This window comes from Magallana gigas, chromosome 2 (genome assembly GCF_963853765.1).
Source record: "Magallana gigas chromosome 2, xbMagGiga1.1, whole genome shotgun sequence".
Classification (NCBI taxonomy): domain Eukaryota; kingdom Metazoa; phylum Mollusca; class Bivalvia; order Ostreida; family Ostreidae; genus Magallana; species Magallana gigas.
In genome coordinates this window covers 41,319,839-41,347,353 of record NC_088854.1, presented here as the reverse complement: position 1 = coordinate 41,347,353, position 27,515 = coordinate 41,319,839, and the positions used below count along the sequence as shown (strand labels likewise).

The 27,515-nt window shown below is 34.3% G+C and overlaps 2 protein-coding genes across 9 annotated transcripts in view; one reads left to right on the top strand and one right to left on the bottom strand.

Annotated features, from left to right (window-relative positions):
* LOC105321544 (inositol polyphosphate-4-phosphatase type I A) overlaps positions 1–6,284 on the bottom strand; it is a 32,580-nt gene extending 26,296 nt beyond the window's left edge. For 6 of the 8 annotated variants that reach the window (XM_066076657.1, XM_066076654.1, XM_066076658.1 and 3 more), the window contains exons 1-4: positions 6,161–6,284; positions 4,261–4,439; positions 3,127–3,197; positions 858–945 (exon numbers count right to left, since the gene is read on the bottom strand). In XM_066076657.1, the coding sequence (XP_065932729.1) occupies positions 858–945; positions 3,127–3,197; positions 4,261–4,372 (271 nt within the window). In that variant the 5' untranslated portion in view covers positions 4,373–4,439; positions 6,161–6,284. Of the gene's footprint in view, positions 1–857; positions 946–3,126; positions 3,198–4,260; positions 4,440–5,802; positions 5,929–6,160 lie in introns of those variants that run through there. The other 2 variants (XM_066076656.1, XM_066076655.1) reach the window with 2 other exon arrangements.
* A 12,840-nt stretch (positions 6,285–19,124) lies between these two features.
* On the top strand, positions 19,125–21,284 carry LOC105321546 (BTB/POZ domain-containing protein KCTD12). Its single transcript, XM_011419864.4, has one exon. The coding sequence runs from the start codon at positions 20,056–20,058 to the stop codon at positions 20,845–20,847; it is 792 nt and encodes a 263-aa protein (XP_011418166.1). The 5' UTR covers positions 19,125–20,055; the 3' UTR covers positions 20,848–21,284.
* The last annotated feature ends 6,231 nt before the right edge of the window (positions 21,285–27,515 follow it).

Here is a 27,515-nt window from a genome sequence, read left to right as displayed (position 1 = left end):
GCACGCACATTGACAGCCATTTCTCTACAGACATCAGGATGGTGTACTTTAGAGGAAAGCCTGGTGCCTATACAAGCATTTTGATGCAAATCTTAAACTTTAGCTTCTATAGGATGTCAAGTTGAATCAGATCATACAACTGATCTTTCTTTGAGAGAAAAAAAAATTGGATAAACGTCAATCAACCTCAATTTAAAAGAACAAGAGATATAAAAAACTTGGAGAGGTAGAGGACATCTCAATACTGAGATGTAATTTTTCTCAAAACAAACAATAAAATGGACTGTATAATCATACACATATATTTTTTTCTTTTTTGATTGATGTCTAAGTTTACAGTGTAGTACAATAGGTTGAAATGTCAGTAACTGGTCTGCAATTCACAAGTTTGAAACCAACTGGGGCTTTTACATTTAACAGTATACATGTATCTACTTTTCAAAGAATTCAAAAAATGTATTTCATGTTTAGAATAGAATAATTTGAAAAAAATTTATTATGCTGATTAAACATGTATTTTGAATATATATGGTGTATTTTCACCCAATATTGTTATCCCAAGGTGTTTAATACCATCTTAAACATATATAACATAAAATGTCACCTTGTTTGGAATCAAAAGCTAATCACAATTCCTGATTTTACATGAGTTATAATTAAATTCAGTGATTCCCCCATTTTGTTACTAAAATTGCAAGCTTTTGTTATACGGTACATTGTCATAATATATAGTTCACAGCTGTCAGAAAAATAAAAGACAGATTTTAAAACCTGTAAAGGGAGCTCTGTTGCTGTTCTATATAAATATTTATTCCTTGTGTTTCATTAGAAATATACAGTACATATATAGCAAATACCTATCAGAAATCCAAAGTCCACTGCCTCCAGATCTAGCTCCACAGTACACCTCTCAATGACCAGGACTCCCAGGGGTGGCTCACTTGTCTGTTAATCACAAGAAAGGAATCAGTGCACTAAGTGCAGTTTCTGCTTCATAAAATACTTGACAGCCAAAATAAGAACCAAATTTAAAAAAAAAAACTTAAGGTTCTAAAATCCTCAGTCTCAAAGTAGTTTTTTTTTTTATCACAAAAATGTTACCGTACTTATCCTCTACTTTATAAATGAAATAAAATAAAAAGGAATTTTGTGAAGGTATCCATGCATTTTAAAAAAGTATCGAAATTTTGGCCACGATGAATATAATTGTATAAATAACGTATGCAAGTTGAAATCAAATTAGAAAAAAAATGGTTGTACCAGAGCATTGATAGCTCAAACCCCTTTACCTCTAGGTAGTAGGTCTCCGTGGAGCCATTAAGCCAATCAGTTTGTTGCATGGCTTTGCTTAATATTGACACTTCAAGACTATTAAATTGAATTTGTCTATATAAAAGGCAGATATATGGTACGAATAAAAAAATTGCAGATAATTTAGAGTTATATAACATTGCTGAGGATCAGAGATCGTTAAGCAACTATTAAAATTGAGTAAAAAAAAAAAGGGAGGGGGGGGGGTGTGACAAAACCTAACACATAAAGAAGAAAACAGTTTTTCAATTACCGGTATGAATTGATCATGGATGAAATTTTAGGTCAAACGTTACAAGAAAGATTAATCTAAGTGGTGAAAAGTAGGACATCATAATCAATAAATGCTTCTTTTCAAGTTAGTTTATTTTACAAATTGATGGGCATAAAATGATCTACGGAGATTTCAATAATTTCAGCAATACATCTACAATACAACAACCGGTGTGATTAATTGATTGAATGCGAGACCTGACAAATTATGAAATTATGAAATGTAAAAACTAACCTTATTACACAAAGCAGATAATATGCATGAATATCAGCTGATTACTCTTAATCCCACCATCAACGAATTGCATAACACATTAACAGCAAATCAGTCAATCAGAAACATAACCTCATATGTGAAATTAATAAAAACATAAGTGTTCTGTACAATTACTTTGCACTTTTACCGTAATTACTGATAGTATCAATGAATATCACAAAAATTGTAACTGATCTGTAAATGTTATCCAGATACGAGCAGATTAAATATTGAAAAATTTTATAAAAATAAATCAAACAGGAAAATTATAATCTCTCGGGGATCAACAGATTCATAATGAAATTAAATTGCATTTCCTGGTGTGCAAAACTACATTTGGATTCCAAATGATAATTTTGACTAAATAAAACTTTTTCAACAGAAAGTTATATAATAACAAATTCATTTGTTTGTTATCTGCAAGACAATGGAAACTTAATTCTATCACAGAAAATAAGGAATTGGTAATTTAATTAACATCAATTCACATTCTCCATGTATGTCGACATATCTGTATTAATTACAAGTAAAAGCTATCTCTATATGAATACGTAAGAATCCAAATCTGACCATTCAATATCCTAATTTTCCTTGACTTTCACTGTTTCTAACTGATTGTTTCCCAATCTTACAAGACTTTGACCTGAACCAATTTTCTTTCATGCAATCAATGCCATAAAAGTGACATTAGGGGTTCATAATTCTGTATTGGTGACTACATGTATTGGTGAATACATGTATTGGTGACTACATGTAGTGACTACAGATATTGGTGACTACATGTATTGGTGACTACATGTATTGGTGACTAGTATACGGTACATGAAGTGACTACATGTATTGTATTGGTGACTACATGCATTGGTGACTACATGCATTGGTGACTACATGCATTGGTGACTACATGCATTGGTGACTACATGCATTGGTGACTACATGCATTGGTGACTACATGCATTGGTGACTACATGCATTGGTGACTGCATGCATTGGTGACTGCATGCATTGGTGACTACATGCATTGGTGACTACATGCATTGGTGACTACATGCATTGGTGACTACATGTATTGGTGACTACATGCATTGGTGACTACATGCATTGGTGACTACATGTATTGGTGACTACATGCATTGGTGACTACATGCATTGGTGACTACATGCATTGGTGACTACATGCATTGGTGACTACATGTATTGGTGACTACATGCATTGGTGACTACATGTATTGGTGACTACATGCATTGGTGACTACATGTATTGGTGACTACATGTAAATACTTACCACTGACTTGTCTTTGTCTTTGAAATAAAACAACAGGTTACCCTTCAGGCGTAGATAACGCTTTTGATACTCTGAAAAGAAAAGCATATAACAGTCTACGTCAATACACCTAGAGTAAAACACACTTACCCCGCATAGCAAAGTGCAAAGGACAACCAATGTTGATTCATTATAAATGTAATTTCATTAAACCAGATAAGTTCATAACATATTTTATCACAATAAACCAGAGCCAAGGGAAATTAAACTGATTTTACTGTAAGCATTGATTCATTATAAGACTTTTTGCTATAACCTTGTTTGACTGTATATAAGTTTACTTATTTTGACAACAATTTACATTGACATTACTTTGTAATCATAATATGCATTAAAGTGCTATATTTACATTTATTGAGTACCAGTATTTTTCAACATATTTCTTATTCATCTTCTATAGATAAGTTATAAAAATAATATATGGTACCGGTACTTTTGCTCACTCTGATATGTAAAGATTCATGTACCGGTACGTAGATTCAGATAGAGTTGTAAATATAAATGGTAAAATGCTTTCCTTGGAGGTTGGTACTGGCTTTGAAGGTTATTGCAGAAAAATACATTTCCTCTGTATGCAGAGTATAACCAAGATTGTATGAATGTCAAAAAGTATTAATATTCTATTCAACAAATTTGCAGAGCCATATAAAAAGAAAAAAAAAATCACTACTTATTGCAATATACAGTAAAACATGCTTATAACGAAGTCTCAGGGACGGCCAATTTAACTTCGTTAAAAGCGTAATTCGTTATATCCGTCAAGTTCACAACATGAAATAGAGACTTGGGGATTGAAATTCACTTCGCTGTAAGCGTCAATTCATTATAAGCGTGTTCGCTATAACAGTGTTTTACTGTACTCAAGGCACATATATATTAGATTTATAAATTCAGTAACTGACAAAAATCAATGAATTTTACATTTCTCTGCGGAATTAGTTCATAAAAAAATATGAGAGAATATTTTACTACTTCTCCATCATCAGTATTATGAATCACACACATCAGTTGAGCTATACAATTTGTTACAAGAATAGAAGATTTATTGTTTAAAAACTGTGGATCATCATTGTAGTAAAAATAAATACATTGTACCTTCTCCTTTCTTAAATAATCCATCTGTTTTGTCTTTCATTAATAAGGACCCCTGTTTGTCAAATGTCCCATGGTGAGCCAAGTAGGCCAATTCTTTATTGTTGAATCTCATAGCAGATATTTGCAGAGGCTGGGCAATCAAATGTCAAAAATCTGCAAACTTTTTTTACTTAAGCCATCTGAAAATAACAGAAAGTTGTTTTTTTTAAATTTTTTTAATTTATCATCGAATCAATAAAATAAAGATTGTAAAAAATAGGAAATTAAAACTTCAAAATACATTTTTTTTCCCCAAGCTCTGATTGCATTATGAACACATACATCAAAATTTAATTACCTGGTATTTTTCATTTTAGTATTTGAACAATTAACATATTAGCCAACAATATACCATTTATAAGTAACGAAACAATGGCATAAGCCTAGATTTGAATACAAATAAATCTGAGCAGGAAATCTTGCATGCTACCCAAAATTTGATTGACTGTTAGAAATACCTGTACCTACATGTAGTTTAGCAAAGAAACATAAATAACGATACTAAAGTTTGAAATATTTATGCTATTATCAAGACAATGCCCCTGTAACTGTAGCAAAAACTGAGGTAAAAAAAAATTAGTAACACCTTCCATTTTCTTTGCATGTGCATTACCGTAATATTTCTTTTTATATTATATTTTCTTTATGTCAAAATGAAGTAAATTGCAACAGGTATATTACATAAGCAAGGTGCATGTATAATTAACTTTACTCTTATACATTGCACACTGGTGCTTGAGAATAGGACCCAGCTCCGGGGGGGGGGGGGGGGGGGGGGGGGGTCCTATCCTCAAGCATCTGTGATACATTGTAGTTTCAATCAATAACTGACTCCAGACCTATAAACAAGGAGATCGCAAATGAAAATCAACTTTTTATGTTTAGCCTTACATTTTTTTAACAGAAGATAATTTAACTTATCTTTATGTTATAAAGATAATAAAATTTAAATTTAGTATCATTTTTTCTTATGGACCTCCAACCATCAAACCATTAAAACAAGACTGTCACTTTTTAGTAATTCTGCATGTTCTCTGTATCTTAATTTTCCAATGACAGTAGTGTTACATTACATTTTTAAGAGAAGTATTCAAAGTTGCATCAGTTTTGAATATTTTTAATTTATACAACAAAATAAAATAAATGCAAAATCAAGTTAAATTACAAATTCTGACTTGATAAATTACAATTCTTTTAAAAAAAAATACATTACACACAAAGTAATTGTACTTTATCGTACACCTAAAGCCAAACAAAAATAAAAATGATTGTTTGATATACTCCGACCGACACATCAAAATTGTCCCTACTCAATTTTTTTTACATCTTTTTTTAATTTAATTTATTTTTAATTGATTTTCCATGTCATATCAAAAGCACATTTAAATTAATTTGAATCAACAAATATTGAATTTGTTTAGTTCTCTGAGTTAGTATAGAAATATAGTTTGGTTATCAGATTATCAATGTGCAACAAATCAAAAAGGGGGGGGGGTTACCTACCTATCCACTACGAAAAATGTGGTCGGAGTACATCAAACGTATAAATTATGAATGCTAGCCAAATCAAATAATCAAACTCTTTGGAAATGGTTTTCTTGGCAATGGCAGAATGGGCGTTTACCAAATAAAAGCAAGACATGGCGATATGGACCAATCTAAAATCTGAAATCCACAAAACTATCTTTTAAAAGAAAACTGACACTAAAAAAATGATTAAGCTATAAACGTAAACTTTTAAATGATGGGGTAACAATTCTGATCACACGTTAGCAGTTTGAATACGATTTGTCCACGACAAGTCCACGTACTCTACATAACCAATCTTAATGTATCTAGATGTATTTAAATTTTTCGATACCTTTAAATTCAGAACACGATATCATGAACAAAACGCCCCGTTAACATCGTTTAATCCCTTTTTAGGCTTACACTTTCATTTTGCTGACTGTTTTCATTTTTTAGTCTCACTTCCGGATAATGAAATTAGATAACTCGTTAGGAGAATAGTCGATATGTATAGTAGCTCGAGCTTAAATATTTCACATCAATTTCGTAAGTTGTGCCACACATTCATTGGAGGAATTATTTAACGTCATCTCATAAAAATTATACCCAAGTCAGCGCTAGTGAATGGAGCATTACATGACTAATGCTTAATTTTTTATATAAATTATTATATGATATATTTTTTTTCCAAATTAAAATGACAATGTACGTACGCGTTCTCTTTATTGGTCAGTATTTTCCCCTAAATTCTTTCATACACGTTCAATTAATCTACTAGCTGTAATAATGTATCTCTCTACTCTCTAGCCCTCTATATTCAAAGGCGAGAAGGAGAGAAAACGACAGAAAAAAAATCGGAGAGCATGCGCGGATCTGGGGGGGGGGGGGGGGGGGGTACAAATATGCCTCGGACCCGATGATTATAGTCTTGTATACTGCACAGCATGTACCTTTCGCATCAACTGCAAAACATAGTGCGCTACGGTCGAGGCATAGGTCATACGTACATGTATACAATGTTATATGCAACACCAATATTGAAACTTTGAATTCACTTAATAATCAAACAGAAAAATCCAACTTTCGAAGAAAATGAAATTCTGATTATCAAATATGATAAGACATAATTATGAAATTTCGGACCCATCAGCGTGTTTTGTTTTGTTTTAAGGGTTTTTTTTTTCGAGTAAAGCAAGAATGTGGCAGATATGGAGAATCATTTAGAGTGCCAATTTCCTTCGCGACTCAAGCGATCAGCTATATCATTGATAGTTTTCTAGGAAAGACATGATTACAACCAACTATATAGCCTGTTTATTCTATTGTTTACGCAAAGAACCATACTTAAGTTATATTTGGTTTCTACTCAATATGAATAATTCATTTTTTAGGATTCTTTTGGACGTTTAAGAGTAACTATTTCTGAATAATAATTGTAGATAAAGCTTCATGGAAGAGGTATGCATTGCAACACACCCTAAATAGAGATGAATAACATATCTAACCTTATCGCACTACTTTCTGTCTAATGATTTATTAATTTGTGACTGTTATAGATGTGGCCAATTATATGCCGAGTCGTGGTCAATTAATTCGCCGCTTATCGCCAAGATTACGTGAGAAGGGGTGTTTCATATAATATTAAAAAGCTAGGGAAAGTAGTCATATTGCAGACATTATTTGAAAAATAATATGTCAGGAAGGACAGTACATTGGGTGTTTTTTCTCTCAGAAATATTTATTAAGCCTATAGATACGTGCTAGTATGGAAAGTATTTTTAATTAAAATCAATTATTTAGTTATAAAACACAAAACTGTTTTGTGTTTTATAGTTTTTCTTTTTGTGTTTCTTTTTTAATTTTTTTTTTTTTGGGGGGGGGGGTGCCTTTAAAATTCACACTCAACATACCGTATCATAGTAAATGTATGCATGCAATCCTAATTAAAAAGTAATAAAAAAAATACGGATTTTAAAAATTGGAAGGGGCTTTCTTTTCATGCATCTTTAACATAGGACGTAGTCTAATTAAAGAACAGTTAACGAATCGAATTACCAAAAATGAATTTAAGGTTTGACAGATTGGGATAAATAAAACCTCTAAAAAAGTGAAAGGTTAATCCAATTTAAGTTAATTGCATGTAATTCGAGAGTTTCAATTCATTAATGCAGCAGCCGAGATCGAGATAAAAAAAATTAATAAATTCCAAAAACTGACAATTAACAATCAGTGTTCGAAGACAACATTAATCATAACTTTTTAAAGTACAGATCATTTCAATGAGAGCTGTTCAATATCCTCAGCCAGCCTCGAACAAAGTCCCATTGATTTCCTGATCAGATCAGAGATACCGAACTAGGCTGTCCGCAGCTTTCTTTGACGACCCTCCGCTGCAAGGATTCACCTATTGTCCTCCCCGCCCGATCCATGCTCTCATCTTAAATTGCCATGTCGAGGCTCCACGTCCCTTACCCCGTGTCCGGTTAATTATTTCGTGTCCAATTTTCCCCAAGATATACACCGCTGACGTCAATTAGCTGAGGATGACAATTCTGAGCTGACAAGATGCTAATTAAGAGCATTTTTCTTCATCTGGTACCCGCCGCTCTCTTCCATAAAAACCACTGATTGCTCTCAGACACGTGTGTAGAATAAAAATCAAACATAAAATGGCGATTGCTGACGTCTGACGCACTTCATGCCAAAGACTTTGAAGGAAAAAAGCGATCTCAATTAATTTGCAGTCATGTATCTTTTAATGAAACCTCCCTTCTTAATCAACCTCAACCTCAAGGTCACCTTCAAGTGTACATTTAGCAAGGTTGCATTTGTTGTGGGTGTTTTGTTTGTGTGCGAGTTTTAGGGATGTTTTTTGTTTCTTTTCTTTCTTTTTTTTTGGGGGGGGGGTGGGGGGTGGAGGGGGGGGGGGGTCAATAATTAAACCAAATAGGATAAGTTGATATAAATATAAAGATTTCATAGAAACCCATTCATTAGATCGTAATCATTATCGTCGTGACCGGCAACCGTCGCCATCAGATCGAGAGGACATACTCAAAGTCAACAGAACAGTGGCACACTTTGTATTGCAAGGTATTAGACTCCATCCATGACAAGCATGCGTCTATCAATCAATTAATACATCCGTAGGAACACAGTGCAGCCACATTATATACACAAAGCGTTGTACCAATGCATGCAGTTTAGAGGTAGGAGAACGTTTGCATTTGGTAACCGAGGAAGATTATCGAAGAGACGTTAAACAACTGATCAATCAATCAATATATTCTCCTTAAGTCGTTGATGAGTGGCAGTTTTCTCTGGGGCAAAATCTGTCTAATCTAATGCATTGGGACAAAGGGGAATTGCCCGTTTTGCCTTGAATACATAAAAAATAACTCCAATCGAACTTTTTTAATGACTCAAAATCCATCGTTAATGGAAAAGTTTGTCCCAATCAACGATATTAATTTTGATGAATTTTGATATGCAGATATTTAGTAAGGCGTTAAACCGTCCTTGACTAAATGATCATATCTATATAGCTGCTTTATCGATATTAATACAGGTTATTTTTTCTACATAATCATATTTCATAAAAAATATGAATGAAACAAAAGTGTGTTTGCACAGATCCACTGGTTAATTCTATATTAGGATGTAATGTTTGATATTATTAACATCTCAATCTTATTAAAATTAGATCTTTAATTGATCCGCTCCAAATAGTTTGTGTAGCGATCTATTTGGAGCGGATCAAAGATCTAACTTTAATTGGATTGTAAACATAAATCAAAAGACATCAACAGCAGCATAAACGCAAGTTAAAAAACTTTAAAGTTTGATACTTTTTTAATGTTTGCAAAAAACAGACTTAATAGAAAGAAGACTTTGTTGCAAAATGCAACATAGTACACTACATACAAGTACACGGTTCGCTTTACGTAGAGTACAAAACAAAATCGCACAAGACTTGGTACTTACATGTCTATGAGAATGTTTGAGCAACTCTACGTCAAACCTATGGTGCTTTATACTGTGACTGAAAGGTCATTTTGTAAGCTCAACAAAATAAACGACAACTTAATATTTTTTCTTTTATTCATGAGCCCATTTTCCTAAAATTAAAAAAAAAAATAGTTAAATACTTTATGAACAACGCTATAGAAATAAACAAAAAATATCTCTGACAATGTTTAATAATTCATGATTTTTAAAAATAAAATCGTTAGTCATTGAACAAAAGTACTATAGCTGATGCATTTTTTATATTGAAACCGTCCCAATTCCTGTCTCTAATTGCACCTGCAAGGTAAACATTCAATGATCAAACATAAACTGAGATGAACCAACTTGCTCCCTGCCATCCTACGTCTGGGTTACGACTCCATTTCCTGTTTTATTCTTTTAATCCATTTACTTTTTGTTTTATTAAAATTAAACCAAAGGTCTTAATAAGCTATGATAACGCATTGCCTGTCACGGCGCGCTTAATTTACATCCGGGCACTTTCCTTTAATGAAGGAATTAAAACCTTCCCCCCACAGTTTCCATTGGATTCCGTACGATGTATGCGGCCGGATAATTGCACATTTACGTAATAATCGAACCCTGCCTATCTCTGGTATCGCAAGTAAAAATCGATCAGCATGGATTGAAATAAATGATTAGCTTAAGTCTAAATGGCATTTGCCGGGAAGCCATATACAGGAGAAATATCATGCGCACGCTCTGAATGGCCCTGAGGAGATGTCTCAAACACATGCACTTTTTCCTTTCTCCCGGAACAAGTTTTTCCTTCAGGCTGAGAATACGTTGCGAGGAAATTGGACCGAAATGTCACTTGGAGCGTTTCTAATTTAAATTTTGAATATTGTGCATTGTTCGGCGATGCTATGCAAAATTGTCCTCAAACTTGTTGCATCGCAATTTGCAATTTTCATGACTTACTAGAATTCACAGAACAATCTGTTTAAACAGTGTTCCCCTATATCATTTTTATCAAAATATGATCGCGTGTTTTGTGGCACTGTTAAATAATTCTGTATTGAGAGAGAGAGAGAGAGAGAGAGAGAGAGAGAGAGAGAGAGAGAGAGAGAGAGAGAGAGAGAGAGAGAGTCCATTACTATCCCTTGTTGCAAGATTGCGAGGTTGTAAAGAAACAGTCGGTGGAATTCAGAAGGCTTAAGATTATGTGACCCAGCTGTGAATGGTGCTCAGACCAATTTCGTAATCCCCTTACACAAACCAATTGCAAAGACAACGATTTTTTTTAAAAATAGCAATACGTGTGCTTTTACCTAAAACGGAAATGCTGTAAAAATAGTTGACGGGGGTGGGGGAGGAGGGAGGGTGTCTTCTGGGGCTGTTTGTATTCGAAATAACACAAGATGTCGTTAGTTTATAAAAAAAAAATGTTTTAATTACACCATGGGTATCTTCAAAACTAATCGGTCATGTTCAGTGTTATACATGTACATATAGTTCTATAACGTCAAATACATGCATGTTACACGTGGTGTAGGAATACCTTTTGCTGGATCTAATATGTTTTATCATTGATTTCAAGTTCAAGAATACTTTTAAATCCATGTTTAAAAATTTTCAAAGCTTTTTGCTTAATCAAAATCATGAGAGAAAAGCATACACACTGTATTGCTTTTATCAACACTAAAATTGGTTTGTATCCTTTGATCACATGACCCAATCCACTCCTTGGGGATTCTTGTTTGACCAAGCTATCGTGCAAATACAAACAATCCATTCATTTAGCTGATCTAAAATTGTTCAGGGTAAGCCTTTCGTAATTACAATATCATTTATTGTTGAGTGGAAAACATGATCTAGTTCGATGCAAGATTGGAAAATAGCCATACCTTGAATAGTTTATCGTACATTTGGCAATGGAAAAATTATGACAGTTACTGCATTTCAACTCTTTTGAGTAGATTTGGTCAGCCTGCTGTCGAGAGTTCTGTTGCCTATACTATAGCTGAATCTAACTTTCCCAAAAGTTCTTTTGACCGCCAATTTGTTTTATTTTTTTTTTTGGGGGGGGGGGGGGGTGGTGGAGTGCATAGGGTTATCAAAAAAACCATTAAATGCAGATTTGTGTCCTAAAACTATTAAACTTTCTTCCCTGTACAGTGAATATTGATTGCAAAAATTTTATTGGCCAGAAAGGTGTAAAATTTAAAAAAAAATAAAAAACGGTTGATTATCAACAGTCCTGACATTTTTTGTTCATTAAACAAGGAAATACGGTATCGGACAATGGCCGGGTTCCAAGTTTTACAGCTTCGTAGGTGTCTAATACAGACAGATTCTAGAATCCGTAAATCTTTCTCACGGAAACTTTTCGGTTTTATGGTAAGGAATGCAAAGGATTGCTATAGACTGTTGGAATTGTTCATACTCCTTGTACAATATGTTACTTGCATAAATTATAAACTTTCCGACCAAAATTCATGAAGTTCGCTCAAATGTCTACCTTTCTGAGTTAATGGAAAAGCAAAGAAAAAAAAAACCCCCAAAAACACGCTAATAGAATGAAGAGAGCTCGTCTATTGGCGAAGACCAATATAGATGGTGTTTAGAATATCTTCTAATTTCGACAAGAACCCATACAGATTTAAGCAAGAGTTTTAGGCGTATTTATTACTGACTCGTGCCTTTTGGACATGGAAAAGGCGAAAAAATGGAAGTCTCACACCGAAACGGGGGTATCGATCAACAGATAATAGCTTGGTAAAAATATCAATTTCAGTAAATGGCCAAACTTAATGCTGATCAAGATCTACATAAACGCATTAAGGACCCCCACCTCGGTTGCTGAACCGCTTATCGCAAAAGTTTTACAGGCAAACGATGAATGCCCCGTCTTGATATAAGAAAAGGTAATAAATAACTCTTTCGTCCAACACAAGCAGTTGGTTTTTGGTTGCTTCGCTATTACTAGACGGAGAGAAATCGATTGATGTATGTTTGATAATAACACGTTATAAATCTGCTCTGACTTTGACAGATAGGTAGAATGTTCATCTAGTAATACGAATATACATGTGTCATGGGAGATGAGGAATGGTACTCCATTACAATGGTGAAGCAAGCAACTCTTACGATATTACACCACAGGAACCAAATCTTGGACTAAGACTTTGTAAGACTCGTTTTAATGCTGATACTTGCAAAGTACTATAGTACTACAGTACTCAGCTAACTGTGAACTAGTGACTGATACCGATACATAAACGAATCGAGATTATATACAGTGCATGTTTAAAATTACAGGTTTTAATACGCACTCGAATAGATTTCGGGCCACGTGATCAGGTTATATAAATAGTAGGACCATGCTGTGACGTGGTACTCTAAGCTCGCTCGCTTAAACTAGCGAGCAACACTATGCAACACTTGTTGTTTTTATTCATTTAGCATGCGCTTTCCTGTTTTATGTTCAAACGAGAGAGATTATAAGACCAAACTAAGAGTCTCAACTTCGGATAAATCATATCATCTTAAAAAAGTAGTAATTAACATTCTAATTTTGTTAAATGAATTTGGGAAAAAAAAAAGTGTATGAGACTACGCTGCTATGTTTTGTTGAACTGAAACTGTATGTCCTTCCATTCATAGCAAGAATCACCAGAAAAAAGAAACTGTAAAATCATAATTGTTAGAGGGTTAACACGCTGTAAATGGCGGCACTAGAAGTTAATGAGGTCTACTTGTGTTGTAGCACTCGTGTTAATACGACCTTCTAATCCTTTATTACTTTCACTTAATTTGCTTTGGCTTTCATGTTGCAGTGCTTGAGCCTATTAGTGCACCAAACTTTTCTTTTACAATATAATGGTCTTTTTAGTTTAGAAGCTCATCACAAGCACTTCGCTAGTTTTACTCCTTCGAGGCGTTTTCTTTTCCAGAAGAATCATTAAAAAAAAGCCTTGACAATGAAGACGATCGACACCGTAAGAGCGAAACAGCCTTTCTTTTATTAACCTAGTAAATTAACGCACACAGCTTTGTGACGGTTAATCAAAGAGTACTTGTTTTTGTTTAAATGAAGCAAAGGGATACGGACAAAAACAAAGTAGTGCTTACAAATAACCTGCAGCAAAGAGGCGCAAGTAAATTACGCCGCGAAATAGAATTTGTACTCATATACCAAACCAAAGCGTTACAGATCACAGAGGATGATTTTCATATAACAAATGATCGTAGAAAGCAAAGAAAAAAACGGAGTCGATAATGGCAAACAATTTGCAAAAGAGATAGAGACTCTATGTCAAATTGCAAAGAAACCAAATCAGATTGTTTCCGCTTCTTCCATTTTTAGCAAATCATTGCAAAAAGAAATTAGCAACATTTGAAGATCATTAGACTCGCGAGACGGTTACTCACTGAAGGGCAGAGGACCAATATAAAAACGAAAGGAAATAACGAATAATGACATAAGATAACATGCCCCGCCGAGATTGTGTTATTTACTTTACCTTATAGTATTTCGTACAGTGGACGTCGACTTTATCTGATTTTAATTTTGCGTAACGTGTTCAGCCTCCTGAAGAAAACTGACCTAAGATGACTGACTAATTTGTTTCTAATATTGAAAATATCCAATTATGACAGGGCACATTCAGAGAGAATAACTGAAATGTGACACTCTAATAAATCATGCAGCAAAATATTTACTTTGCAGGAGGATAAAAGTAATTGATAAAAAAAATTGATTCTCCGTTGATTCATTCTGTTTACCAAATTATACAAAACACTTTAAGAGTATATGAATAAGATGAGCTAAATTAACTATTTAGAACGCGTTACATAAACAGATATATATATATATATATATATATATATATATATATATATATATATATAAAGAGAACAACTTGATCCAATACGGTTGGGTAGTTTGGTTCTATCCCAATGAATTCTGGGCAAAACATCGCAAAATGATGCAGTTATTACTTCACTACCCAGATGTTCATCCATATACTATGCGATTGCCCTTACTTATCAATGCTAAGGCAGTGGTGTAGAGTATTCTAATAGTGTTCAAACCAAATTGAATATACTAATATTCTTACCTGTTACTTGTTGTGAAATTACATGTTAAACTTAAACCATGATATTCATTTTATAAAAGAAATAATGCAATTTACAGTATTCTAATATCCAGAGACTTCAATGAATCTTACAGGTAATATATACTGTAAACGCGAAAATTCCCACGTTGCCGGATTTTACAACTGTTTATACGATGACATTCGCTCAATATTCTTTGCCCCGATAAAGACTCCCCATAAAAACCAAAAAAAAAAACCAGATTTAGAAATATTGCCGAAAATATACGACGTACACATGTCATTTTCCCTTCAATGCAACAAACACACAGATATATCCAAGTTTACAGTCTCGCTTCAAGGTATCACACCGGTAATCGACCAATCAAAATGAACTTAGAGAACTCAATTGCAGTTCCATATTTACTTCAGAATTATTTTTTTTCTTGAGTGCATTTTTACATTTTCCTTGACTCAGTTTTAAATTTTTTTATACCACTGAGAAGAATATTTCATGTATTTTGTTAGATGATGATCTTTTTTCACAGGGACTACTTTTTTCAGGGCACATGCAGCAGCTTCCTGGGGAGTGTGCAGTCTGTTTACATACAAACGGAAAACATGTGGTTTTGAGGGTAGACCTGTTTGGAGCTAGATATTTTGAGAAAATGCCGTATCGCTTGCCCTTTTTATGGTGTTAGCTGATGAGATAGGTAACAAATAACATTTCCTCCGAATATTTTGTCATGAGAAATACAAACTGATTTTTAAGAATTTTTTTCCCTCTACAGTGTATATAGGGAAAATAATTACCGGTGTATGCCTTATCCGATAGTGTGCTTACCATTTAAAATTGGCTTCGTCTGTGGTGAAAAATTAAATGCATTCATAATCTTTAAAACTATTTCCCCATGGCTATATAAGGAGGTTCTTTAGAAAATAAAAGAGGAAAGAAGCGCTTTATTCGGCTCTGTGTCCATGATGTCTGTGGAAGAAAGGCATCTCTCACTCTTACTTGTACAAATAATAGCATCGAAACCTTAAGAATTAATTGTAAAATTTCCTGCTCTGTTCTCGACGTAAAACCCATTAAGACAAACCTGTGAACTGATAACAAATCTGTGTGAATAAGGAAAAATGCAGACTTGTGGAGGAATTAAGTGATTAATTTTTTCCTAATTTTGAGACACGATGAAATTGAGGGAAAAAATTGTTTCGCCAAATGTTTTAGACAAAAAAAGGAAGATTCACATTTTGTTCCATTTTCGACTATTAAATGGCAGATGAAAGAAATGGTAATCGACCTGCGGGGAATTCTTTTACACGATCGAAGTCTCCATGATGAATATTTAGTATTGTTTTAAATAGTTGTATCCTAGTTGTATCTGTCAAACTCATTTATTGATGGGCCGCCTCAGTTGCCTCCTGATGAACTTTTGTCATGCAATTGATGCGAGGTCGCCCCATGGCTATACTGCTTAAAACTATTTTCTGCTTAACCAGTGAAAAGAAAACACAATGCCATGTCGAAGCAAATGTACACACAGACGTTAGAGATTGTTTTTTTTTTCCTTCTAGCGGTATTCATAAACACACCGTTCACATTGGATATCAAGATGGAAACAATTGGAAGCAAGAACGAGAACCATTCCTGTCACGTTTTGCTACTTATTTCCACTTTTTATTTATGTTACGACCAACGAAAGATTAAATATATAATTAAAAGAATAATCTTTGACACGATAACAACAAAATAAAGCTTTTTCCCTTTGGAGTTCTTTTTCTATAATTTTTTCATCTAGGAAGAAAGTTAGAAGAAGAGACCCCAGATAAACATAAAATGCTTAAGCAATCTGTAAAACAGGCACACAAATACCTTTCGTTAATTAGCCCTGTGCTGTAAATAATTCCTGGGAAGACTAATAGCCCACATTTGCTTCCCCTTAATCACAAACTCCGGTGTACAAATTTATATAATTGATATAAACGGAAAGGCTTTACGATAATAAATACTTGAAAGCAAGGAATTTGATGGTAATTCGGTCTACGCATTCACACACATCTTTTAGAAGTCGGGTTACCTTTGAATAGAACATGTATATTCAGAGAGAGGGCAGTTGCAGAGCAAGACACAATGTGGTAATTATACTGGTGTGAATCATGCATAAAGTGAGTACCATATGGATCTAGAAGGGGGTTGGGGGGGGGGGGTCCCAAACAGACCCCCCTATAAATTCAAATTTACATTATAAAATTACCAAAAATATGCCAAGGACCCCCCCCCCCCCCCCCACCTAGCAAACACAAATGACCGTCAGACACCCCCACTCCCTTATAGTTGGATAGAGAAAACTATTAAGGTTCTAGACACTGATTATGTCAGCATTTATAGAAGAAAACCACATCCACACCCCTCCCAATATAACATTTACTAATGAACCAAATTTACCTAGGAAACCAGGAAGTCGTGCCCATCATTGTTTTTCACAGATATGCAACGTTTAGATTTTCTTAGGTCAAATGACATTGAAAGCAGTTTTGAAAATCGGTCAGCAATGTACGTGTGTAACAGTAAATAGGAATGGCATTTGCTTCGTACATGTAGCTTTCCTGCTTCTCTCTTTCTACATGAAAAGAATGGTGGAAATTGAGAAAAGACAGATGTCATTTTTTAAATACGAGACTTCTTTGGATGATTTGAACCTCGCTTTGTCTTCAAAACTCAGAATTATAAGACTTTTAATTATCATTTGCAGGAATTGATAAGTATAGGTACAACTCAGTTGGTTAGTATTAATACTATCATTCATTGCAAAAGTGTTCTGTCGTCAGATTAAAGCTAATATTGAACCCAATCGGTTAATCTATATCTTAATGATAAACAATTCAAAAACCCAGCTGTTCATCGACTTAAACTCCGCAAGACGGTAAATATTCTGAAATTTTTAGCTGTTATGTGATATCAGATGAAAAAGTATGAATACTCATGTAGACATCTTGATGTCTTTTTAACACAAACAACTATCGAGTTATGTCATAATCTATTTATCTGTTTCCTTGTGGCTTATCTTTATATCCTTGAATATCTGCACAGCGTCCATATGTCGAAAAAAGCCTTAAAAGCAACGACAAAAAAAATCATTTCTTTAGAACGTGACAAATGATCACAGATTTAATACAGTTTCCTTGTTGTGTCTGATAAAAGTTTCAACAAAACATAAATATATATGTACGTGAACAATGCTTGATCTGACAATTGTTTTTAAGGAAGCTAGATAAAACTGTAAAAAGGACTTGCATGCATGTAGATATTGCTGATATCGACTGACATATATTTCTCAATCAATCGACATGTTGTTAAAATTCCTTTTAAGACTGTTTTGCTCACATGTAAAGTAGACCATCAGTTTTACTGAATATTTCGTACATTTGGTCAGAAATATTTAAATTCTTTGTCATAAATAAAATTAATGTTAAATCAGCATTAAGAGTAGCATTCATAAGGAATTAAAGAGATTCGGATTTCACTAAAAAATAAAAAAAACAAAAACAATCGCCATGCACGACTTTAAATATTAAATTTTATGATTTTTTTTAAAATCAAAGATACATGCTCATCAATAGGGGGTTTACAATTCATATTGAAGTATACCAGTAAGGGTTAATAACCCAAATGAAAGAAGTTCACAAGGTTAAGTTAAAGATGTATCAAATAATGTAGGATTTTTTCCATTACAGGAATAAAGGATCGTATACTGTGTGCTAATTTGTCCAACGAAATGAAATGGCTGTGACATTCACAAGGCTCCGATGAAAAGCGTCACCCGCTGATAGAGTATGGGTTTACAAAGAGAGTAATATCCAACAAACGTATAAGTATAAAATATGTCCCACACTTTGACATTAGTATTGAGAGTCGGTCGCGTCCACTTAAAGCTTCTCATATACGAAATTAGATGTAAGCTATCTAAATTTGCAAGCTATCAACTTAAACTTAAATACCTCGTGTGCAGCAAAATTTTTCATATGCAATTGATCAAGGATTTAGCTAGTGAACATCTTTATTTACAGATGAAAAATATGCTCCTTAATCATATTTGAAAGATCGGATTTGCTAAAAAAAAACATGAAGAAATTCTTATCCTTTATCTTGACCACGTGACGGATGAGCACACGTAAACACGCACTCACACAGGGAATAATAACTTGCAGGGAGAAATGATACCTATGATAGAAAACAAAGTTTTTTCTCCATCGCATGTTGTTGTGTGTCCTCTTAATTCATAAACCCTGCCGGAAATAAGAAATATTTCAGCAATCTGTGCACAGGAAAGAGGCTCTCCGAAGGAACACGGAAGACCTTGTGAACGTACTTCATGTGGATTGGTGAGATTTTTTTGCAGAGAGAGGGCGAGAGAGAGAGAGAGTCTAGAAAATATTTAGCCCTGTTTGCTTGAGATTTCAACATACGTTCTGTAGGAAGTGTAAACATAGGGATTATCTGAGTGCTCTGTAACAACATTCGCTGATTTTGCTGCTGTTGCTGAAATCGATGGACAATCTATGTTTATTGATTGGTGGAAGTAAAATAATCCGTGAACGGGATGAGAAGGAGTGAATCTTCGGTGAATATGCATTATATTTTGTGAGTGATTGACATTCTCCATCGATACTTAAGCAGGGACCTTACTCTATCAATACTTTAATTTGATTGGACGGCGTCCTAGTCAAAACTGTAGTCTTGGATACGCCAGAATCTGTATTAACATATCTATAATTGCGTCGAGGTGTATCAAAAATACATTTGAAATGTGAATGCTTTCTGCTTATTCAACAGCATCCACGAATGTGATATCTCGCTGAGACCTCAACTATAGGTTGACTTTTAACGTGCAAAGTATCGTACATCAAGGAAGAAAATTCAGACTTTAAAATTTTGTGTTCATGTAGTTTTGTTTCCGGTTAAAAAAATCAAAGGTGAAGAGTGTGAAACTTAATATTGAATGAACCGTTAAGTAGAATTGGAGGTGAAATCAATGGTGTAGGGTTATAATTATTCTCTTGGCCTTTTCACGATTATACTAACCCAGGGATTGCGAAGAGACCGTTAGTGGTCAAAGGAGAATTGATTTCCGTTGATTCAATGAAGAAATAGTGTCCATCTCCGCACATATACATCATGTCTGATTCGGCAGAGTCCTTTCCAGATATTTTGGAGTTAAATATCGGTGGTGTGTTCTACACAACGGCTTTGGCCACCGTCAAAAGAGAAGGCGAGTCCTTGCTGGGACAGATATTCAATGGCAGTTCCAAGGTCACAGTTGCGAAGGACTCGAAAGGTAAATACTTTATTGACAGAGATGGGGTCTTATTCAGATATGTTCTTGACTATCTCAGAAACCAGAAAATTGTTTTACCGGAAAATTTTCACGAAAAGGAAAGACTCAAACAAGAGGCCGAATATTATCAACTCCCCAACTTAGTGAAGATGTTGAATTCTGCAATTATGTCCCCACCTAAGCTTGGACAACTTCAACATTCGAAAGTTCCGCCTATATCTAACAGTAATTCCATTTCACCCGTCAGTATGGAAGGGAAGACACCCGGTTATATTACGGTCGGATACAGAGGAACTTTTGCATTTGGTCGCGATGGATTAGCAGACGTCAAGTTTCGTAAAATGAGTCGTATCATTATTTGTGGAAAGGTTTCCATCTGTCGCGAAGTATTCAAGGATACTCTGAACGAAAGCCGCGACCCAGACCGAGGTGAGTCGGACAGATACACTGTCCGCTTTTTCTTGAAGCACAATTTTCTGGAACAAGCCTTTGACATGTTGGCCGACGAGGGTTTCAAAATGGTCGGGTCCTGTGGCTCGGGCACAAACAACGCCGGGGAGGTGAAAGCAGGGATGGATACGGAGGAGGCTCGTTGGCAGCACTACAATGAGTTTATTTTTGAGAGAAGATAAAATAAAGTAGTTCGAACTTTTACTTACTGTTTAAAAAAGTGTCATCGAAGCTATGTCAATTTTAATGTGATTTTATTTCTATAATGTGAGTTTATAAAAAAAAATGTGTGTGCGAACAATTGGATACTAATTCCCCTCGGACAGAACGATTGTTGGCGATGAGGTACTGATTTCCGGATGATTGTCGCAGATATTAATATCTAGCATCTGCTGTCTGTGATAGATTCATTTTAATCAGACGGAAGCCTATGTCGTCTGCTAATTAAATCGTCAATGTATTAGATTTATCTTGACAAATCTGGCCTTTTTTGTTGCTGATAAAAAGCACTGTACGTTACCAGATCATGCATTCAATAATGATTTGTCAATTTATCATATGCACGAGATTGTATGGAAACCTAGCTCGTATTGGAAAATAAAGTACCTTAATATGTAAATGTGGTATCGATTCTTATTGTGCCGATACATGTTATACCTCGGAAATTTCATGATTTTCTTAAATAAGCAAGGTTGTGGACCCTGTATATGTTGATTGCCAGCATTACTCCAGTGTTAGACGAAAGTTCCATGCCAGTATGCTAGAAGATCAATAAGCGCTAATATTATTGGGACAAAGTCTTATAAGAACTGTGATCGAGATGCTAACAAATTGATACTTTTCAATTAAAGCATTAAATTTTCATGTGCTCGTCACTTAGTCATTGCATGCTCGAGTACATCTATTACAGGCCATCTTGGAGCTGTAATGGATGCACTTGTCTAAATGCTGTGCATATAGCTTTTAAACTTTATACTCGGGCTCTGCACGCCAAGTTTTCGGGAGAAAACCTCCTGGTTTGCTTGGCTTAATGGAATTTAAATGGAAAATTGACGAAATTGATTTTGGATGATCCTTCTGATATCTTAACCACGTGGGAAAAGATGCAAAGTAAACTTCTGCGGTTCGAAAAACTTTGCCCGTCATTTCTACTCTTAGATAAGAACGAGTTTTATAATTCATAAACTAGATCGAAAAAAAAAAATTGATGAAGAGTGATAGTATTTGTACAAACAATTCCTGGAAGCTTGAAATGAAGCACGTGGTTTGTTATTTTCAAACAGTTTTGCTGTTTACTCAGCGGGAAAACTTAATAAGACTGTACACCTGTCTTCTGAATGCTCGGGTTTCCTCCACTAAACACCAGGAGAAAAGCAATTAACGCGTTTTAAAACACTTGATAAGTAAGTAAGAAATTTCACGTAGATAAACACCCCCCCCCCCCCCCTTTGCCCAAAATAACAAAGTATTTCTTATAGGCAGCAAAAAAAAAAAATTAAAAACCCCAAAACCGACGATTAACACGGAAATTTTAAGAAATAATTAACAAAATTATGTACAGTGTAAGCCCACACAGAGGAGGCGTATATTGAAACAGGAAACAGTATATTCGTATCCTTTATAAAAAAAAATCTTGTAATTTAATGCAAGCACATGCGTAGCAATTCAAATTTAATACATAAAAGAATAATTCATTCGTAGATATAAAAGTTTATACCAAAGTGTTCCCTGTTGATCTAAGTGTAAAAACGCTTTAAAATGTATCAAGGTAGTGTGAATATAAAGCTTAGGGAAGTATTTTACATGTACATCAGAGGCAGGACACGAACATTATTCATGAGTAAGAGTTTGAAACACTACACACCTCTCTGTGATCTTTGATCTCAGATTAAAATCTCTTCACAGTTGTTTACTGAGGAACAACTAATTTCATGAATTTCGTACCTCTTTCCGCTTTACAAAAACTTCTCGAGCGCCAACAAATGCTGCAGACAAATATAAATGCATGTACCTAGTAAACAAGAAAGACATAACTCAATGTTGATTTGGACGAATTGAATTTGTCTCTGTTTACTTGGGTCGGAATCATTCATTTGCAATAACCACAACAGTTGGGCAAAAGTTAATGGACAAGGTGATATGCAAACTTGCTTTAGGCAGAATGTGGTATCCTCGAAATCGATAACAATCGTCTATCATTCTTTCAAACTTGATTACATTGCTTTTTTTCTTGATGATGTACGCGAGTTTTGTGAAAATTTGAAAGGCCCATGGTGCATTTTGCAAAGCAAGTCCTTTAATTTACATTGGTGATTATATCGCTTAGAATACTCCAGAGTGTGTCTTGTGTAAAGACCAAAACGCTGTTTGTTGTCTCGTCTCTGCTTTGAAGTGGGATACTTATTTTGTTTTAACTACTACCACCATAAGATCTATAGGTGATCCACCAGCACGGAAGCATTGCGCAAGGTTGCATTAGAGCTATAAAGAACTCCCAATGTAGTTGTCGGGAGAGGAATACTTTCCAATAGTAATGTGACGTTGTATTTACAGAGAACCTTGTGGATAATGATGACTATTACAGATAAATATGGCTGCAACACCCCATGATTTTTATATCAACTGAAAATGATTTGATACAGAAAACTATCGGATCCCCGTGTTCCATTGCCGATAAATCTCGTTTGCATGTCGATGGCGTCTGTCGCTTTGCAGAGAAGCTCCGAGAGACCAGCAAAAAAGATTTTTTTTTGTTGTTGGTAGATTTATGAGCGGAGCGAAGTTAGCTTATTTCTGCTTGACATGATTATCGATCTGCTTGCGCAAATTAATTATACGGAAACAACGAATTTTCTCACATGAAACTCATTTTGTGCATCACAGATTTTCTTAATGATAGTCCGAAAAAAGAAGCTAGCGAAGCTAAAGCGATCGTTGGTACATTATCAATAGCAGACAATTAGAAAGTAAGGTATGCCTAACACCTTCTGCAGACGTAAGCAGGTTAACACGCTTTTTTCTAGGGTGGCCAACGACTAGAAATCTCGATAAAAATGAGCCGTTTTACAATTTTATTGTGTGGTCTTCTACAAAAAAAAAAATAGCTGTCAAGATATGGTTCATAGCTTATACATAAGGTTGTGTTCTTTATAAAAATCTAAACTAAAACAGTTTTCTTCTAACCACGGAAATAAAACATGTAATAGCTAGACAGCTTGTAGTTTAACCTTCCTGCTTCTTACAAAATTCGCGATTGTTGTAATGCGGCAACTTCCAGAGCAAGTGTTGAAGCACAAATTAGGTATGGTATAAAAAAAAATGACATAGCTTTTAATTCATAGAAAAGAGGAAAAATCTAGCAAATTTATGAATAATGACGTAATTGTAAGTTAAATTTTAAAAAAATGATTTCAGAGAAAAAAAAACCCCATTACGACATTTTCTATAACAGCATGCTTCTTGCCGACCATTAGTGGGAATGAGAATCGTAAAGTCACAGCTTCTTGGGTGATTTTGTTGCCAGACCCGGCACGTTGCAGACCCAGAGACGATGTGAAGTGAAAACGTTTCACAGTGTTAAACTACTTTTCACATTATCGAATCAATAGTCTGAGAGTTTTTATATCATTGGGCGCTGTTTAGCGCATTATATTGTGGCTGTCGGAAACAAAGCAATTGATCTCGGAGGCTAATTAGAAAATACGAATATAATCCGATTCCCTTTCCGCCTATCTTAAGTTATTTGATTTTGTAAATGAAAATACGATATCGATTTTGTTTGAAAAATAAAACAAATAATGAAAATAAAATTACTGATAACAATAATTTGTTACGATTGGCAAAACCGTATTGCGCATCAAAAGAGATCTAGAATATTGGTGTTTGGGGAAAACCATGTCAAAACATGCATTGGTAAACATAGCATATGGAGAGTAATGTAACACCATGTTAACAAATACTCTAGAATAATTCATCGCCGAATAAGTCCTCGATCTTGAGCCCCTTTATTTGTGAAAGAATAATGGTGTACGGTGTGAAACAAATATAATTGCATGTACATAATTCATCGAGAAGCAACCCTATATCACATTTTCTGAAATACAGAAATGATAAAATATTTATCACAAAAACCGATAGATACAGCGTTCATGAACGCATCACCTGGCCACCCGGGCGCCATAACAATAAGGGTCATTTCACGCCCAAGTCCAACGCTATTTACATATCATTGTGGGTCGTTAATATTATTCAAAATACTAGTATTTAGGTGTGATAAAGTGATACTTTACATTCCCTTTGTCTTATCTTATAGATTCGAACATCGAATTTACAGTACTTTATTGATTTTTTTAAAAAATATTACCTGCATTGATCAGACTATCTTTGCTAAAGATAAAGGATAATTTATATGCATGCACGTTAATCACACGTTTAGATTGATTTCATTTTAAAGATGAATTTATTTTAAAATGTTTACAAATATTGATTGACACATTCAATATTTACCAGAAAAGGAAGGGAAAGGGGGGGGGGGGAGAAAAGAAAATATGTCGTAAGAATCAACATTGATAAAGAATAGATGATATCAGATTTGGCTGCAAGGATGCAATAATAGCTGTATCTAAGGACTCATATCAAACAAGTCTGCGAGAATTCACCGATGGAAAATCAACATGTTTGATAAATCCTGGTACTGGTGCCTGTCATGGTTTGAGGAAAGGAAATAAAAAGTTTCTTTTGCTTCAAATTTTATTAAAGGTCCATGACTAAAGATTAGACTCCCTCGGGGCTAATGGTGCATATATTCATCGAATTTACTTAAACTTGTCCCATTCTCTTGCATTTTATTGTTTTCATTATCCACAGGTTACTCTGAGAGAGTGGTGGCCTTAGGGAAATGAGAGAGAGAGAGAGAGAGAGAGAGAGAGAGAGAGAGAGAGAGAGAGAGAGAGAGAGAGAGAGAGAGAGAGAGAGAGAACGAACACGTACGTTTACATAAGACGCTAATCCAAATATCATTTGAATTTCTGAATTTATCGCACTTAATCAGGAATCTTTGATTAAAATTTTAAATTGTCACTTCGAATGACTCATTATAACAGCTTCAGATTTCTATATTCTGCAGATATATAGCTTATGTTTTAATAACAACAAATAATAATAGGTAATCTATCGGAAACAAGCCTTTTAGAAGGTAAAAACTGGATTTGACTGGTTAACCAGGTAAAATAAATAGGATACCAAAATTGGATGAACACAGGGGAGAAAAACGTGATATTGATAAATTGAAAAGAAAGCTGTATAAAGAAATAGTTTTGCACCCAAGAATACATTGTAAAGTCAAACCTTTTTAAGTAAAAATAAATACCTCACCTTTAACTTAATACATGCTATCTTCAACAGATACATTGCTATTCATAAATTAAACCGATTTATATTCCACTTTTCTAGTCCTGATGGTATAAAATGAGCATTTGAAGGGAGAGATAGAATAGTATTCACCACTTTTAAGCATGCTAATATATGATTCAAAGCGAAGGAGACAAGACTTAGGTTATCTGTTATTAATTGTAACTGTGTACTTTGATGCTGTCGATATACCTCAGGGAGTTACATTATTAAATTTATTCAAATAGTGTACATGTATTTGTATACCTTTACAGGTCTATTTCCAAACTTTTCTAATTAAGAATTTATAATAAATTATTATTATAAATTTCTACTAAGTTGGGGGAAGTTGTTTAGTTTTCTTTGGTCTATAAATTATATTAGATATATGTTTGAAACTCGATACAGAAAACGGAGGATTTGTTGAAAATTATTAGATCAACCATATGGAGCTATTCTAATTAAATAAATGACGTCAAACATAGTTCAACGAACCCATAAACACCACAGTTTTTTCTTTGATTTTTTCAAGGTGAAGTCTTAAGCTTTATATTAGTTTTCTAACCATTTAAAAACAAATGTATCCTTTAAACATTTGTATTATTCTCATGCGCGGATAAAGACATTTTTCCCGGGGGGGGGGGGGGGGTGTCCGACGGTTATGAGTTATTTGAAGGGGGGGGGGCCGAGCCATATTTTTTGTAATTTTATAAAATAAATTGAAATAAATTTGAATTTTTCAGGGGGGGGGGGGGGTCTTGATCCCTTTTTAACTCCGCCTATATTCGATACAACTTATTGACCCAACCTCCCGGAGTATGCCAAGTTATTCATGGTTTGTATGTCGTAATAGTATATAATAATTAAACAATAAAATGCTTTCTTTGGTGATTCATGCAAAATATGAAGTTAAATTCAGGCGACATTGGAAAAAATATTTACTGCAATGATGCTACCTTCTATGTTTCTATATATGTTTCCGTAAGAAAGAGTAAGAAATACTCGGTAGATGTAAATATTGAAATCTGAATTGCGCAATACGCTTGTTATCTCGTCAGTGTAACAAATTATAAGTATCAAAAAAGCAAACAAGAAAGTAATGAAAGAAACGCTATAGTTTTCCTCCCCTATACAGAGACCATATGTTTGTACATACAATCTGTTTGGACGTTTGTTTTGTTTTTGCTTTTGTTGTTGTTGGTTTTTTTTGCGAAGCACAAGACTGTCGCTGCATTTGCTAAAAATGTAAAACAATAATTTTAACCAAAAAAATTCACTATTCACAAAATGTTTTTTTAACGTTCATATACTATCTTTCAATTTCATCGCTCTTTTTTTCCAATTAATTAACTAAAATCATGACTTTTTATCCGGTGCGTGTCTATGGAGTGTACCATTGTTGTGAATGACAATACGACCATTCAGAAAACACAGATGACGTTCACGAACATATATTTGAATT

What these genes read in the sequence shown, in the direction of transcription:
- LOC105321546 (XM_011419864.4), top strand. Translation starts at nt 20,056, where the DNA reads ATGTCTGATTCGGCAGAGTCCTTTCCAGATATTTTGGAGTTAAATATC.